Here is a 16,824-nt window from a genome sequence, read left to right as displayed (position 1 = left end):
AGAACCTGAAATCATACAATTTCAGTTAGACCCGGTTTATGGGTGGGTTTTACACCTAATGTCCCTTATGGCTTCTTTTCTTTTGAAAGACACTGACTCCTCAAGGTTCCTTCGTCCTCTTAGCTGGGCCTTTGTCTGTCTTCCAAAGGAGGAAGGAGGTTTGGGTATAAGGAGAATCAAAGAAGTGAATTCAGCAGGTATCATTAAATTGATCTGGAAGATTGTCTCTAAAAAGAGAAACATTTGGGTTTATTGGATCTATTTAGGTCTTCTTCGTCACGATTCTTTATGGACTGTTTTTGTCTTGGTTGATGCATCTTGGGTCTAGCGTAAGATCTTAGACTCTCGCCCTCTGGTTCAGCGATCTATTTGCTCTCGTATTGGTGACGGTAACTCTACTTCCCTTTGGCTAGATCATTGGCACCCTATGGGTATTCTTCTCAACTTGGTCAACCCCAGAACCATTCATAGATCAGGTCTTCCCAGGCATTCTATTGTGGCTGATATCTTAGATCCTGTTGGCTGGGCCCCTCCGCCCTCCCTCCATCCTGTTCTTAATAGCATTTGGAATGCTCTGCCTCCAACTCTAGAAGTCCCTTTGGGAGAGATGATTGTGTTATCTGGATGTCGAATTCATCGGGCTTTTTTAGTGCTAAAGCTGCCTGAAATCTTATTCATTCTAGAAGCTCGTTCGTTCCCTGGAGGAAGCTGGTTTGGTTCAAGCATCACATTCCCCGTCATTGCTTCATGACATGGAGAGCTTTCACTGTCTTCCAACGCAGTCCTTCCTTCGCCATCACCAGATCTCTGTCTCTCCCATGTGCTGCCTCTGTTGGAACGATGTAGAAGATATTGTCCACATATTTTTTGCTTGTCCTCTCTCCTCCGCCATTTGGATAGGCATTTTACCCAAATGATGGCCTAGAAGTAGAAAAATTCTCCTTTTCAGTATAGAATGGCTCTGGATCAATATGGCTTTTGCTGGTTCTTCTATCTACGACACGATTGGCAAGTTGGCTTTTTGTGCAGTAATCAATCATATTTGGATGGAGCATAATATTAGGAAATGAACCTCCAACTCTTGGATTCTTCAACAAATTCGGGATTCCATTTCTTTTGAAATCAAAGCCAAAATCTTGTCGGCTGCTCCCTCCATATGTACTGACACTCCAATGAACAGGCTTATTGTTGTCTCTGGGGGCCTTCTCTCTGTCTCCCTCCAAGCCTTTGCCTCCCATGTTTGAGGCTAAGGTTTCTTGCTTATTTTTTTGAATTTATTCTTCTCTTCTTCTAAGGGGCTGCTGTATTTCTCTTTCTCTTTGGTAATGAATTTTTTATTCACCAAAACAAAAGTTGACTATCATGTAATAAATTCAACAGTAAATGAGGTACATGAAGGACAAACGATAAGGACATGAAAAAGAGGGTGAAATAGTACCATGACCAATCACTTGGTTGGAAGATCCATTAGCTGGAATAACATGTGTGGGATGGTGAGATTTTCAACTTTCTAAGGCAAGTTTCTTAAGTAAAGACAGGTTATGCCTATCAAGTCAACCTAAGTGAAGGCAAGACAGGTCAAGCCTTTCAAGTCGAGCCTCTCAAGACATGACTAAGACAAGTTTCTCAAGTAAAGACAAGTCCAGAAAACATAAAGCTTCAAGAATTAGAAAAGTCAAGACAGGGCAAAATTTCAATACAAAACATGCTCGAAGAATCAAGACTATTCAAGACATGCTCGTGTGCATCAAGACTATTTTTAGAACACTTGCATTGCATACTCGCATAGACCTAAAAAGACCCTAGGTGATGACCAAGGACCATTAAAAAACCAAAAGGCCCAAAAAAACCAAATAAAAATGACAAATTTGGGCTGAAACTGCACAAACCGGTTGAAAGCAATGTTCACTGCTTTCTACTAGCTCCACAGGTTAGGCAACCAGTCTGACCGGTTGGCCCAACCAGCTGGAGAATGTCAAGCCGGTATCAAGCTGGTTGTCCAACGGCTATATTTTCTTAATGGCTCTTTCAACCAATCTGACCGGTTCATGTACAGGTTGACTGGTAGACCCAAAAAGTGACCTTTTTTTACCGTTTGAGATTCAAAATCCTCATACCGTTTGGCTATAAATATGCCATTAAAAGCCAATCTCAACACACCTTTTTGAGGCATTGAATGCCACACTTTGGAGAGCCTTTGAAATAGCCTTTTATCCATTATTATAGTCATTTTGAGTTGAGAGCCACTATTATAACATTTTGATTTCAAGTCAACTCAATCCATTGAAGGCTTGTATTCAAGGCATTGATTCTTTTCATTGAAGAAGCCTTGAGAAAGCACTTGTCATCATATGCATACACTCATTTTCATATCATTTTGCACAAGGAAGTTTCTCCGCTTAGATAATATCACTCCTTAATCATTTATTTGTTGATATTGAATCTTAGTGTTGATCTAAGAGTTGGTTGAACTCTTGATCAAACCAAGTATACATCATCTGGACTGCATTTAGGTGATTGTACAGATCCTCTTATCCTTAAAAGATTGAACGGATCCTCTTATCCTTAAAAGATTGTTGCGAAGGATTCTCTTGTCCTATAACAAGATTATTGTAAAAGGTGTTGTTTCCCACCTATTGTGTTGAAAGAAAACATCTAGTGGAATTCTCCCAAGTGTTGAAAGGAGTGGACGAAACTGTTGGAGTCGAACCACTATAAATCGCTTGTGTTTTGTGATTGTTTTATTGGCTAAATTTTTAATTGTGCGATTTAGTTGTAAAAAAGACACAATCCACTAGATAAAACCTATTCACCCCCTCTAGGTTGTTTCACAATAACCGTATCTCAGATGTTTGTTTTTTTGTAGAATATCTTAGATGGGGCCAAATTATCCATGTGATCTATCACTTTCAATGTCTTCCATATGAATAACAATGTCCCATACCAAAATGCTTCCCATACAATCCAGATCATACATATGTTACTTCTTACTAACACATTTTGACATATTCTTATGTGGTATCTGATTAGGCATAAAGAAGGCCTTGGGAACAAGTGACATCAGGGCAGAGATTGTTCTTCAAGTTTCTGATATGAAGAAAGAAATTTATTTCCAAATATTGTCTGATGATGACTTCACTGAGGTAAGCTTGTATATGGCAGTATTTTATTTCTGAATTAGCATAGAAAATGTCTTGTTTTAATACTTATTGTAGGGGCTGTGCGCCTGTGCCTGCCTTGTATGAACTTGAGATGAATACGGAGTTTATTGTTTCTTGATCCCATTAGCTCAAATGTGAAAAGGGAGCTGATCTAGGCTTGTAGCTTGGAGAATTACTGACTGACTAGGACTTTGACTAAATAAAGAAGACACTTAAATAGGAACTGGAATTAATTAACTCCTAGTCCAGCCAACTGCTAACAACTAATACCACAACAACAACAACTCAGCCTTATCCCAACTAAATGGGGGTCGGCTACATGGATCCTTTCCAAACAAAGTAGGGAAACTGAGGTTCTCACAAAGGGAAAGGAAAGTAAGAGAAATGAAGAATAAATAAATAAATAAAAATAAAAAGAAGAAATGAGATTAAAAAAAAAAAGAGTAAGAAATGAAAAATGAAAGATGAAAGTAACAGGAAATAGGATAGCTTAGGCAGTCAGGAAAATCTTAGCTACATGTAGTCAACAACGTGGATCCTTGCCCTCCCATAAGCTCTATCTGAGGTCATACTTGGCACAAGACCCAGACTATGCATGTCATTCTTCACAACCTCACCTATGGTCATGTTAGGCCTGTCCCTAGCTCTTTTAGCTCCTTCAATCGGAATCAGATCACTCCTTATTGGGGCGTCCCCAGGCCTCCGTTGCACATGGCCAAACCATCTCAGACGACATTCTCGGAGGTTGTCACTGATTGGGGCAACTCCTACATCAGCTCTAATATGTTTGTTCCTCACTTTATCCTTCCTAGTTTTGCCGCACATCCATCTTAACATCCTCATCTCTGCAACGCATAGCTTCGCTATTTGGCACTTCTTAACTGCCCAACATTCCGCCCCATACATCATAGCAGGTCGGACAACAGTCCTGTAGAACTGTCCTTTAAGCTTTAAAGGAATGTGTCGATCACACAGTACTCCGGTTGCACCTCTCCACTTCATCCATTCTACTTTGATTCTTTGTGAAACATCATCATCTATATCATCTTCTTTGTGTATGATAGTTCCCAGATATCTAAAATAGTCACTTGGCAATATCTCTCTCTCCTCAATTTTCACCATGTCAACATCCATCATAGTGTGACTAAAGTTACACATCATATACTCCGTCTTTGATCTACTAATCTTAAAGCCCCTTGGAATAAAACCCAAACAGGCCACGAGTGGACTGGTTATTAGTTTCCTAGAGAGACTAGGAAAACTGAAAAATATCTAAAATTCAGATCCGCAGGCCTGCTGGAATGATTGGAATCTCTAGCCACAGGCTCTTTCTTGCTGCAGAAGCTCTTGTTCTTCTTCTTATTTCTTTTATTTTTTAATGTGGTCATTGCATATGACTTTCAAACATGTTATTGGTGGCACTACAAGGTTAGACTTAAAGCAAGCTTACATTTCTGACCTTTTTCTGGTTCAAGACCTGACCTGCTCTCAAACCTTGAGAAGTTTGTCTTGTTATGTGGAGTTCCTTGTGTTGGGTGTGGTGACTTTTAGTTTTAGGCTTTTAGCCTAAGCACTTGACACTTGTTGCTTATTCCTGTACCTAAGCCAGTTTGCAAGTCAGTCAGTTTTAACCTGACCTGCCTGTGACTGTGAGGACTCAAGAAAATTTGAGGTGGCCATCTATGATTTTACAGTTCTTCTAGGTGAGTTTCATTAGCTTTAGCTTGGTGTTTCTTGCTTCAACTTGAGACTGACCCTGAGCCTATGGTGAACTGTCAACTCAAGCCTGGAAGATGGGTGGGCCACGTGTGAGCTAGTGACACTAGCCCTTTGTTTATAGAAACACACATCCATTGTCAAATGTCAATTGCCACAACGGTTTCCTGTCTTGATTATTTCTGTTGTTTGCAGGGAGAATGTGATGATTTGCATCAGAAAGTGAGAGATGGTTTGATAAAAAAGCCTACTGTGGTAAGTTGTCATTTCCCATTGCAAAGTTATGGATGTTTTTACTTTTTAGACACTGTTTACTTATTTTGTGGACTTATGTTTTGTATTATGGCTTAATTTTTATACCATTCATCTGTTATATTTATTGTTGTAATACATTCCTTTTTCGAAGTGATGGGTGTCTCTGCGTATGGCGTAGTTTAATAGACTGGTTGTGTGGTAAGGTCCATGAATCTTACTCATGGCATCCTGAAAATCAAGGAGTGTTTTTGACATTTCATCCCTCTAATGTACAAGTTATCCTAATAAAATGGCTAAAGAATGCTCTCTCTTCTTGGGACCTTTTTATTTAATATTTAAAATTCAATGGCTGTGAGCAACATTATGATTTCTCCTATGTGAGACTCTCACATACTTGTTCAAAGCATAAAAACACTTCGCCCCCCACGTGCCAATCGATGTCTCTTTCTTTGTCTTGGCACTTACACCTATATTTCTGTATTTTGCTTTTTCAAAGGCCTTTTCCATTTGGACAAGCCATTTCCATTCTGTTGGCCAGAATTACCGTGGGAAATGAGTCCCATTACTCTGTGATACTGTAATGGCTGAGATATTCTCCTTACCCTAAGTGCTTGCTGCCATGATTGGCCTCCCTGGAGTGGTGCCGTCACCATCCAACTCTCCCCTTTCCCACCCCTCTTCTCCTAACCCTAATCCTACTGCCGTCTTCTCCCCATCTCACCGCGGGGGGGGGGGGGGATACCAAAAGAAGAGGCATTCCAAGTCTTAAGAGCCCCTTTGACAATACAAAGCTTTTTAGCAAAAGCAAGGAGAGGGCAGGAAAGGCAGTGGACAAGGGTTTCCCAAGATTCACATACAGTGGAAAGGAATTGGGGGTGGGGGACCACATGTCAAAGAATTTGAACGATTTGGGGCCAAAAGAAATGTAGGGTTGGATGAGGAGAAGACGGGGCATGGTCAGAGATACCAGGGAGAGTAAAAGCAGCATGGTGAGTTAGGGAAGAGAGCCAGGCTTCATTTACGAATTACGAGAGCTCTGTCAAGCTTACAGGCAATGCAATCAGGGCCCACTCTTTTGTTATGCCAGGTGAATTTAGAGCCTGATCATCTCAGATCATACATACCTAAATTTTTTAGGCAGTCATTGAAAGCATTGGCAGAGGTTAGGTCAATTGAGTTCCCACCTTGTTTCTCGTGATTGAACCTGACCACATTGAAGTCACCACTAAGGCACCAGGGTAGGGACCCAACTTGAGGGGCAAGAAGCATAGTTGCCAAAGCGCCAGTCCAGGCGCTTTGGTCGACTTGGGCGCCTTGGTCGCCTGCTTGGTTTCGCCTTTATATTTTACGCTCTCCACCGCCTTAGGTCGCCTAACCGCTGTGACAGCTATGGCAAGAAGATTATGGTCAGACCAAAGAGGGGCCCTGTCGGAGGCATGGTTGAAGGCATAGACAACAGTGAAGAAGAAGCTAGAGAAGGAATTGGTGAAGAAGAAGCTAGAGAAGGAATTGGGGAGGGAGATTTGGAGGTGGAGGAATTGGTGGGAGAGGAGGAGATAGAGAAGTGGAGGTTAGAGGGGTTCCAAAGAGAAGGCGGTAAGAGAGGTCCGGAATGGTTTTTTCTGTCCGGAAACCTGGGTCTTCCACAAAGTGTTAATCTGATGGTACCATTTGGTAGGTATGCCATCATGATGAAAGAAATCAGTCGTGTTTGTCATGGACTGACCAAAAGAAGATTGAGCAATTGCCGCTGGTAGTTGTTGTACTACCTGGGAGTAGCTGGCAGGGGTCATGTTCCATAAATAATAAGGATCCTGACTGGACCCAAATGCTGCCATTGGAACTGCTAAAGTATTCTTACCCCTATCGAGTTACGACTCTATGTCCCCATGGTACATACTTTAACACGGGCATTGTGCATATTTAGAAAGGAAAGACCAGTTAGGGGCAATGGAGGAGGCAATACGAGAGGCATTCACTCGAAGAACCTTATTTTCCAGCAGGCAACAGAAATCAAGATGGTGAGATTTGATGAGAGAACGGATATCAGCATGTTTTGCCAGGGAGTTAAGACTCGGACATTCCAAATGATACTTTCAGATTAAATTGGACATGAGAAAGGAGAGGGAATTAGGGAACATACCCGAGAGGGGTGGAAGAAGAGTGTGAGGGCGACGGGAGGCTTTCATTCCGACAGTGATAAGCTCGAAGAGGGGCGGGAAATGAGACAAGAGCCATTTTAATTAAGCTCTTTAAACTACTATGACTCAGTAATGTCATCTAATGTTAACTATGATGTATTCCTTTCTTGGGTGGATGGAATTAAAATTTTTAATTCCGAGCCTGAAGTTTGGTCGCAGAATTAACTCAAATATTTTGGTTATTTAAAATTGGATTTGGTGATCCAATCAAAATTATGTTATTTCTAATTGACTTCTGTCTATTTTATCTGAAATCACAGGGAAGTTTTTTATTTTCCTTCCTGTTGAAATTGAAATATTTAAATGACCAACACTGAAATATTCTGGTGGTTTTGCTGTTGTTTTTTTTGAATTCTTATTAATGTTTTTGTCTTTTGATTGTCAAATATTGTTTTTATTGGTTAAGGCAAAACTAATTTAAGTTCTTTTGTAGGTGGAGCTTGAGCAGAAAGCCCGGATTCTACACGAGGATATAACAAATCATGTAAGTACTCATGATATCGCTTAGGTGGTACTCATGTTTCTGATGTTAAAAATATTCAATGGACAAGGATTGCTTTTCCTGTTGTGGTTCCTTCTCTTCCTGTTTATTGTCCAGAGGGAACAAATTCATATCATATGACATTGCTGCTTGTCTCTCACCCCGTGTGTGTTTGATAGATGACTTGTCAGGATTGCCATTCAACTAGGAGCATAATTTAGATTGATTACCTAAGTATATATGGAGTCAAGACATTCAAATCAAATTGCTAAAGATAAACAATGGGCCTGTATATATTCAGATATGATGAGAAATCAGGGATTCTTTGTTGTAAATTGTCCTGAAAATGCAAGGGAGGAGGAGGGTAGTAGAGAAGTCAAAACCAATGAACCATACATGGAATGTTCTTATCCAAATCTTGATTCTTTGTGGTATATTGTCCTGAAGATGCAAGGGAGCAGGTTGGCAGAGAAGTCAAAACCAATTAACCATACAGGGAATGTTCTCATCCAAATCTTGATTTTTTATGTGTACCATAAAGTGCTTCATCATTGTAGATCGATCCAAGGCAGTGGAGCAGCCCCTAGGCGACAAGGTGCTCTAGTGTTTTTTTTCCCTGTACCCAGATGTAGTATAGTGATGATACAAGTATGCTTATATGATACATCAAGAATCAACATTAAACCACATCAAGAATTAACATAATATAATGGAGGGCAGAGAATAACTACATTCGCAATATTCAGACTAATTTACACAACATAACATAGGATCAACCAACAGTATTTGCACAACATAACTACATTTATAATTATTCAAGAGCCTGACATGAAGTTTTCAACAAAAATTTACCCCATGGTCCTCACCGATCTGTGGTTGTAATTCTGCAATGATGTCCTTGACCAAGTCCTCTCGGTAATGAAGAACCCAGTTACTGCAAAGGGGGAACAGAGTATATCAATAACGAGCTCTTTTAACTAGTACTTTAATTTTAGCATCTTACCCTCAAAATGAGAGAATTGACTTCCCAAGCAAGTATATCAACAACTAGCACGAATGAAACAGAGAAGGGAATAAGAAACAAAAGGGAAGAAACAGAGAAGAACAAAAAGTAGAAGAAAGGGAAAAAAATGAAAAAACAGAAAAAGAAAAAAAGTGAATAAGAAACTTATCAACATAATCAGAAGAAGCATGCCATTCACTAGCCGGAATGGAATCATAGTCGAAGTCACCAGAATGGAATCAGAGTCGCAGTCTCACGAGAAGGGTTGAAGAGGGTTTTAGCCTGAGTGTGTGATCCCTCTTCCCTCTTTTTATTTCTGTCTTTATTTATTTTTTATAAGATTCAGTGATTCCATGTATCACAAGCATTATAATTTTGTACACCACCAAGTAAAAGGGTTAGCTAAAGAATCTCTATTATATACCAAAAAATAAATAAATAGAAAATGATAGCCAGCCATTTAGGGGTCATAACCCTGGTGCAAGTCCCGCTTTCACAGCTGCCTGGTAGGGGTGGATTGAGGTCAGTACAAACCTTTGACAATTTTTGCACAACTGGCTTCCCTCAGACTTGAACCCACAGTGGCAGGAGCTTCATGCACTGGGTACGCCCTTTTTTTTTGGCTTCCCTCAGACTTCAACCCATGGCTTTACGCAGGCAGCCCAAGCTTTTCACCATAGCACCAAGCAACAGCCCCAAAATAGAACATGTTGGCTACTTTCCTTAAAAATATAACAATAGTAAATCTAAGTGGTTTGTATGAGTTCCAATTTCCAGATGCCTTCTACTTGATTCATATTAAAGACAATTTTGGAAGCTAATAATTTACTGCAACAGTGTATAAAAGACTGAAACGTGTGTGTGTGTGTGTATGGGAAAAGAAATGCCACCCGGTTGCGCCTTGTGGCGTGCCCTTGCGCCCAAACACAAAGGCACGCGAAATGACTGGCGCAGCCCCCTGTAAAGGCGGAAATCACCAGGGGTGCATAGGTCATTTTGCGCGCCCCTGTGTCTGGGTGTAGAGGCACGCTACTATGCGTGACCGGGTGGCGTTCTTCTTCCTCTCTCTCTCTCTCTCTATATATATATATATATATATTTTATTTTATTTTTTTCCTGGTCAAAAAATCAAATTTCCATATATATATATATATATTAGGGTTAATATAAACTGGAAGGGGCTCAATTATATATATGTTAATCACCACTGGCTGATCTACAGCCTCACTGATGTAAATAAGTCACTTGAGGCTTATTTTATGAAAATAAGCTTTGGGTTGGGTAACTTGGGTTATATATGTGTTGGGTTTTTTATCCCATGGGTTTATTTTACAATTGGCCAATTTGATGGGCCTAAAATATGGGTAGAAAGTAGGAAAACGGGATTTAGTTCATTAGTTTTGTTAGAGTCATATTTTGAGTCTGTTTCTTTATTATTTCACTTTCTTAGTCAATTTAGGTTACCTTATTAGTTAAGGATAGGGCTAGGCCAGCGTTATACACGAATTTGATTAATGAAATATTGGCTCTAGCCTTTGTTAAAAATCCTGAGATAGGTTGGGTGAGATGCCCAGGGTGAACCGAGATAGCCATTCCCTTCCCCATCCCCTTCCATCGCTTATTGAATCCAAAACCTAATTTTGTTCAAATCGAGTTCAAGAGTGCTACAAGCTGCTGGGATTTCTTTTACCTGATTGTCACATTGATTTCTTGAAGATTATTACATCAAGATCATTGCTACTTTAATAGGTTACAAATTTGTGGTTTTTTTTTTTGTTTTTGTTTTTTGTTACTTCAACCAACAAAATTGTTCCCTTATTCTTACTTCCCATTGTTCTCTTATTTCCCTTATTCTTACTTCCCATTTTTTCTTGGTTCCCTTGTATGATTTTTGTTTCCATTGCTCTCTTTCTTGTTCTTTTAATTATACACAAACTCTCTTTTAATTATAGTTTTGTAATTTTCTGTGGTTTCTGATCGTTCTTTCTCTTCTGGCTTTTAATTATACACAAACGAATGGATTTCAGTGGATTGAGAAAGAGCTTGTGCTGTTACAAAACCTCATTGATCGAGCAAACGAGAAGGGATGGCGCAGAGAATATCCTTTCTTCATATATAAAATTTCTGTAATATAGAGCAGTTTCTGGCATTTCATTAATGCTGAACGATTAGCTTCATTTTCTTTATCTATATTTTTCAAAAAGCTAAGAATTGTCATAGGATTTGAGAATTTGAAATGGATGTTGAGTTGTGTCGGATGTCTTATTGTGGGATGTTAGGAGCTGTCGTTTAGGACAACTTTTACTGAGATTAGGATCCATGGAACAAGAAGACACATATTTTCTTTTTGTGGCCACAGCCACACATGTTGAACTTAGATGTCCATGTCCATACTACCAGAAACTTCATGCATATCTTTTTGTTTAGAAGGGACAATTGAAAACGAGAAAGGGAGAGAGTGTTGGCCTGCACAATGAAAATTTATTATATGTAGCGGCATGAGAGTTAACATAAATATAGTTGCACCCAAGTGTCTGCCTACAAAAAGAAACTATTATTATACTCATGCACAGATGTGTCAGCCATTCAAGTTTTAGGGTCACCATGTTAGACACCTTGCACATGTGTTAAATTCTGACTGATGCATCTCCATCCTTGTTATTCTTGATGAATCACATGTCTGTGTCATTGTTATTTACTGGTTGAGTGCTCCTATGGGATGCCATCCAAGAATTTCATGCTTTTTCTGCCTCATCCTATACTAATCTTCAAATTTGAGTTTAGCGTGTAGTATAGCGCCTATGTGCCTAAGTGTCAGATGATTTTGATTATTTGGTAAATGGGAAGTAGTAATATGGAATGGTGATCCTGGGCTCGGTGCAGAATATTGTTGATTTAAATAAATTATTGGTAAATAATTGTGTTTTTTGCTTGGATACCATGGTGTGAACTTCAGTAGTAGGACACTCACTGTGCTATACTTTGATCGAGAGAGAATTTGATTCTTGACTTATTTGGGGTTTTACCCTCAGTGAATACCTAGAAAGAAGGCAGGTACTTCTGACACCATCAGAACAGTTGCGTCTGTTACAAGAAATCCCTGTAATAATTGCAGAAGAAGTTGAGTTTGAAGCATCTCCCAAGGATTCTTTATTAGTTGGAAAAGAAAGAAAAGATGGCTTACCAAGATCAATCCTTATACTGGATCTAGAAAATCTTAACGATGATTTAGCTGGTGATATAAACACGTCAACTCAGACGGTTGGGGGAATTTATTTTGGAGGTTTGTCAAGCTCTAACACACACACACACACACACCTTTCCATTTGCACTCCAGAGATTCCACTTAGGAATTCCTGAAACTGTTGTGTTTATGGTAATTGTGACAGGAGATGGATCTGTGTATAATCAGAAGCATGAAAAGAGAGTTGTTGAAGGTAGTAAAGAGTTAATCCTTCTACTATTTTCTTCAGATTGTCAAATCTCTCTTTCTACCAAGGATTGCTTTAATTTTATGCTGAATCAGATACCATTGATCTGTATCGTAGGAATTTTTCACCTTGATCTCTATTATTAGTTCCCATCATTGTTGACATTGAAACTTGCCCCAAAATAGACTTGTCCACATGGAGATATGCAAATACACACACACACACACACACATGAATAGGTGGACATTTGGACACCCATGAATCATGGACCTACTCATTGTGGTTGGTATTTAAATTACCGCTTAACATTAAATCTTAGATGAAGCTTCTGTCCTAAATACTAGGAGGTGAAACTCTCATGATCCAAACTGTTGGTAAAACTCTTTTACGGCTGTTGCTCACTTCCAAAAGTTGTCGAGTCATTGAAGATGTGGATCACCTCTTCTTCAGCTGCCCTTTCTCCTCTAAGATTTGGACTGGCTTTCTTGCTTGTTGTTGGCCTTGCAGACAAAGGATTTGGCCTTTTCAGCATAAGTGGATCTGGGTAGACTTGACCTTTGGAGGTTCCTCAGTTTGTGACAAAGTGGGTAAGCTTGTGTTTGGCATCGACATCCACCACATTTGGTTGGAATGTAATTTCAAAAGATGGACTTCCAACTCTAGATCATTTCAGCAGATTTGGGATTCCATATCTTTTGATGTCAAAAGCAAATTGCCAGTGGTGCCCTTCAGCTGTGTTGACTACCCCAGAAATCGGCTTATTGTTGCCTCTTGGAACCTCCCACACTCTTTCGAAGGCTAGGATGTCTTTGATTTTGCACATATAGAGGTTTTAGGGTGGTTGTGTTCGCTGCCTCCTACCCAGGTCAAATACTTAAACATGTGTGCACATCCTTGTTATGTGGCTTGTAGGTTTAACAATCAAAGAAATGCCAATTGAAGGCCAAAGACTGGTATTGCAAAAGCCATATACTTAAATGTGTGTAGTTAACTTATAATTGGTGTTATACTTAAGTCTATCGGATTTGCCAATATCTGAATTCAATATGGAACATATTTGAATGAGTATGTACTTAAAATGGTATATTTTAATTTTTCCATTTGTTTCACAACGGGGCTAACTTTATACCGTTTTACCTTTGGCATCAAGAGGAAGGCAAAGAAAAGGGGAAAACAGTGACTTTGGGTTTTGGAAGAGAATCAAAGAGCTCCATTTGTAGATTCACCCAAGACCCTAAAGTGAGGAGTACAGATATTGGCAGTGGAGATGTTCCTTCACCAAAACATTCTTCTTCTTCATCTTTGGATGAGGACATGGGTTTGTCAAAGATAGAGCATCCTTTCAAGCAGAGATCCTTCTCACGTTTGGAGTCTCCGGAGGCAGAGGAGGTCCATCTTGATGTGATGCCCAAGGACTCTCAGTTGTGCCATGGGACCATCTTAACAGGGGTTCGTACACAACTCTCCAACCAAGCACGCCATGGAGAGGTCTTTTTAATGTCTTTCCTTTTATTTATAGTGCTTGCCTTTTCCTTTCTTTAATTATTAGCCAACTTGGCCTGCTGAATGTACTCTGCTTGCTTGGTATGTTATCATTTCAACATTCCTTTTATTTTAAAATCCAGAGTCCTGTTCAGTTTAGGAAGCGTGGGTCATTTGCTGAGGTCAAGGAGTGGTGGGGTCAGCTCCCTTCCAAGGTCCGCCTGAAGATTACACAGGCTGGATTTGACCAATTTCTTAGCTTAGAAGTGCGTAAATTTGATGGATACCTCATTCAGGCTCTGGCAGAGAGGTGGCGGCCCTTTACTCACACTTTCCACCTTCCAGTTGGAGAGGCCACTGTCACGCCTCTTTGTTTGTCAATGCTTACAGGTCTAAAGTTCGGTGGAGAGCCTGTCATTGAAAGGAATGGGTTCTGGGGAAGAGAGGGAACCAATGTTAGTAAATTGCTTGGCAGCAATCCCCTGCATGATGGTGGAAAAGTTCCAGTTGTATGGTTTCGTAGGCACTACAGTCATATTGGGAGATCAGATGATTCACCAGATGAGGAGCTGGATTGTTTGACACGCGCCTTCATGATGTTCCTATTTGGGAACACCTTCTTTAGCAATAACAATGGTCATGTTTCTCTAGATTTGCTTGCCTATTTGACTGACATATCCTCTATTGGGAAGTATGACTGGGGTGGTGCAGTGCTGACACATTTATATCAGAACATGGATGCATTGGCCACCAGACACTGCCATTCCTTCTTGGGTGCCAGCTTTGTCTGGGAGGTAATTTTTCTTTGCCCTTTCATATTTTTAATTTTTGTTTCCAACCCCACAATGAGATTCTCTGTGCAACTGAATTTCACTTCTTGCATTTCTGTAGGCATGGTTCTATGAGTTGTTTGGTATATGTGCTCCTCCTCTTCACAATGATGAAGCACTCATCTTTCCCGTTGCTTCTCGGTGGGGGAATTGCTATTCTGGCATGAAGAAGATGATTCGTTCTGTTGAGGTTATCGACCAGCTCATCAATGAGCTCACTCCTCAGAAGGTAATTCTTTTGGGCTCTGGTTTCCTGCTTTACCCACCTAAGAAGGCCTTCCTCGATGGTCCTAATATGTGCCACATGGTATATCATGCGGAGCCCAATTTTTTTGGGCAGGTAAAGCCCATTGTCCCCTACTCACATTTCTAGTTCCAACTAAGACATAGTTAGTGGGGAAACATTAGCTTTGAAGGACAATTTACCAATTATTTAAGCGTTCCATGTAATTTATTTTGCTTGTCCTTATCTGCTTGTTAGTCTTGTATCTCTTGACAGGTCAAGTGGCAACCTTGGAGCCGATACCCCGAGCATAGCCTGGAGATATTTTCTCGGGCCAGAAACATGACATGCAGGAGATGCATCTTTTCAGGTCCAAAAGGTCTGGTTTGGTACTTGGGAGAGAGGGTCTTCCACCAGCACCTTGGTTCCACGAGCTTTGTGGTTCCAAGGGACCCTCCTTCCTTTGTGAGGAAACCAAAAAAGATGCTGGCTGCAGACCTTGCTGCTGCCAGAGAGGGGCTTAGTATAGACAGTTTCCTTGACCCAGAATCAGATTATACTGAGTATATCAAGACTAAGTTGATGTGCAAGCAATTGAGAATATCGCCCAAAATGGTACTGCTTTTAACTAATTTCACTCTGAAGTCTTACTTGATAGCATTTCCTGAGAGTCTTAGACCACCACTTTGACAGGATGCTCAACCATCATCTGCCACCACTTCCTCAGCTAGCATGGAGATGAAAAATCATGTATCTTCTCAGCCTAAAATGGAAAGTGGAGTTCCTCTGACGTCCCCTCCTGGCAGTGATGTCTTCATTCCGGGATATCCAGGTTGGACTGTGCCCATCTATGAGACTGGTTCTGAGGTTGTGATCCCAAGGCCACCATCAGTACCTGGGATCCCTTTGCCTAAAGATATTGAGTGGGTAAGTGTCTACTTAAACTTCTCTAGCAGATGTCTTTTAGGTTTCAAATTTTTTTTTTTAATATTTCTTTTTGCAGTTTCCTCGTTATAGAGTGGAGGATTTGATGTGCATGGTAGCAGGCTTGAAGGACATGGTGCGCAGCTACTCTCACGATGTACTTGTGATGGTCAGTGCCTGTTCTTGATTTGTTTGTATATTCCTATAGAACAAATGGTGTCAGCAATAACTTTGTACTTGTCACCTTCGCAGAGGAACACCATTGACAAGTTGAGGACCTCCCAAGGCAGCAATCTAGGAGGGGATGCTGAAGAGGCAGCCAGTTGAATTGAAGAGGACGAGGGTGCCGGCAATAATGGTGATGGAGACAATGACGGGCAAGTAATGTCTACTTCTATGATGCTGTGACGTTATTTGGTTTGAGCTTTGAACACACTGTACAGAATGGTTTATTTTCAATGAAAGTTCACTTTTGGAAGGGGAAAAAATATTCATTGTAATTGATTATTTATGGGAGTTACAAAACATAATACTTTGTATCCATCATGAGTGACCATATTGATTTGGATGAATGAATTTGAGTGTTCAAGTGACTAACCACAACGAAAAAAGTTTCGTTGGACTTTGTATCTCAGCCAAAATTTGACCAGTAAGGTTTGTGTGGGGTTTTATATCACATGGACCACCTCGCATCAATGATCAATCCAAGCCTACCACATGCCAAGTTGTGAATGCCAATTGTCAAATAGAGTTGTTATGTTTATTTACATATGGGATTTTGTCTTGAATAATACCTCTACATGTATTAGAATATGCAATTTTTTCTAAATGTCCCTTGTTTTGTTCTCAAAAGTTTTTTAAGTTAGGGTAAGGAGGGTTTTAAAATTATTTGAAAGTGATTTACTATTATGTCATTTTTAAAAACTGTAAGTTTGTTTCACATTTGTTGAGTATACATTTGAAATTAAAAAAATAAAAAAAAAAAGTTTACAAATAATTTCACTCTTATAGGGTGTCAATAAGAAAATCCTTAATATTATCTGTAAGTATTCAAAATAGGGTTAAATGGCCAGCTACATAGGCATACAGGGAGCCATATTGATGGTTTCTTCAATGG

General features: G+C 40.0%; 1 protein-coding gene across 2 annotated transcripts in view; it reads left to right on the top strand.

Annotated features, from left to right (window-relative positions):
* LOC122668139 overlaps nucleotides 1-16,279 on the top strand; it is a 62,087-nt gene extending 45,808 nt beyond the window's left edge. The window contains exons 5-17 of one of the 2 annotated variants that reach the window (XM_043864721.1): nucleotides 3,031-3,143; nucleotides 5,073-5,132; nucleotides 7,767-7,817; nucleotides 10,845-10,915; nucleotides 11,844-12,100; nucleotides 12,207-12,254; nucleotides 13,387-13,697; nucleotides 13,886-14,524; nucleotides 14,622-14,785; nucleotides 15,056-15,398; nucleotides 15,477-15,710; nucleotides 15,787-15,876; nucleotides 15,960-16,279. In XM_043864721.1, coding sequence (XP_043720656.1) covers nucleotides 3,031-3,143; nucleotides 5,073-5,132; nucleotides 7,767-7,817; nucleotides 10,845-10,915; nucleotides 11,844-12,100; nucleotides 12,207-12,254; nucleotides 13,387-13,697; nucleotides 13,886-14,524; nucleotides 14,622-14,785; nucleotides 15,056-15,398; nucleotides 15,477-15,710; nucleotides 15,787-15,876; nucleotides 15,960-16,034 — 2,456 coding nt within the window. In that variant the 3' untranslated portion in view covers nucleotides 16,035-16,279. Of the gene's footprint in view, nucleotides 1-3,030; nucleotides 3,144-5,072; nucleotides 5,133-7,766; nucleotides 7,818-10,844; nucleotides 10,916-11,843; nucleotides 12,101-12,206; nucleotides 12,255-13,386; nucleotides 13,737-13,873; nucleotides 14,525-14,621; nucleotides 14,786-15,055; nucleotides 15,399-15,476; nucleotides 15,711-15,786; nucleotides 15,877-15,959 lie in introns of both variants that reach the window. The other variant, XM_043864720.1, reaches the window with a different exon arrangement.
* Nucleotides 16,280-16,824: the final 545 nt, after the last annotated feature.

The sequence above is a fragment of the Telopea speciosissima genome, chromosome 7, assembly GCF_018873765.1.
Source record: "Telopea speciosissima isolate NSW1024214 ecotype Mountain lineage chromosome 7, Tspe_v1, whole genome shotgun sequence".
NCBI classification, from domain to species: Eukaryota; Viridiplantae; Streptophyta; class Magnoliopsida; order Proteales; family Proteaceae; genus Telopea; species Telopea speciosissima.
Note: the sequence above shows the minus strand (reverse complement) of the source record. Positions and strands in the feature narration are given on the sequence as shown.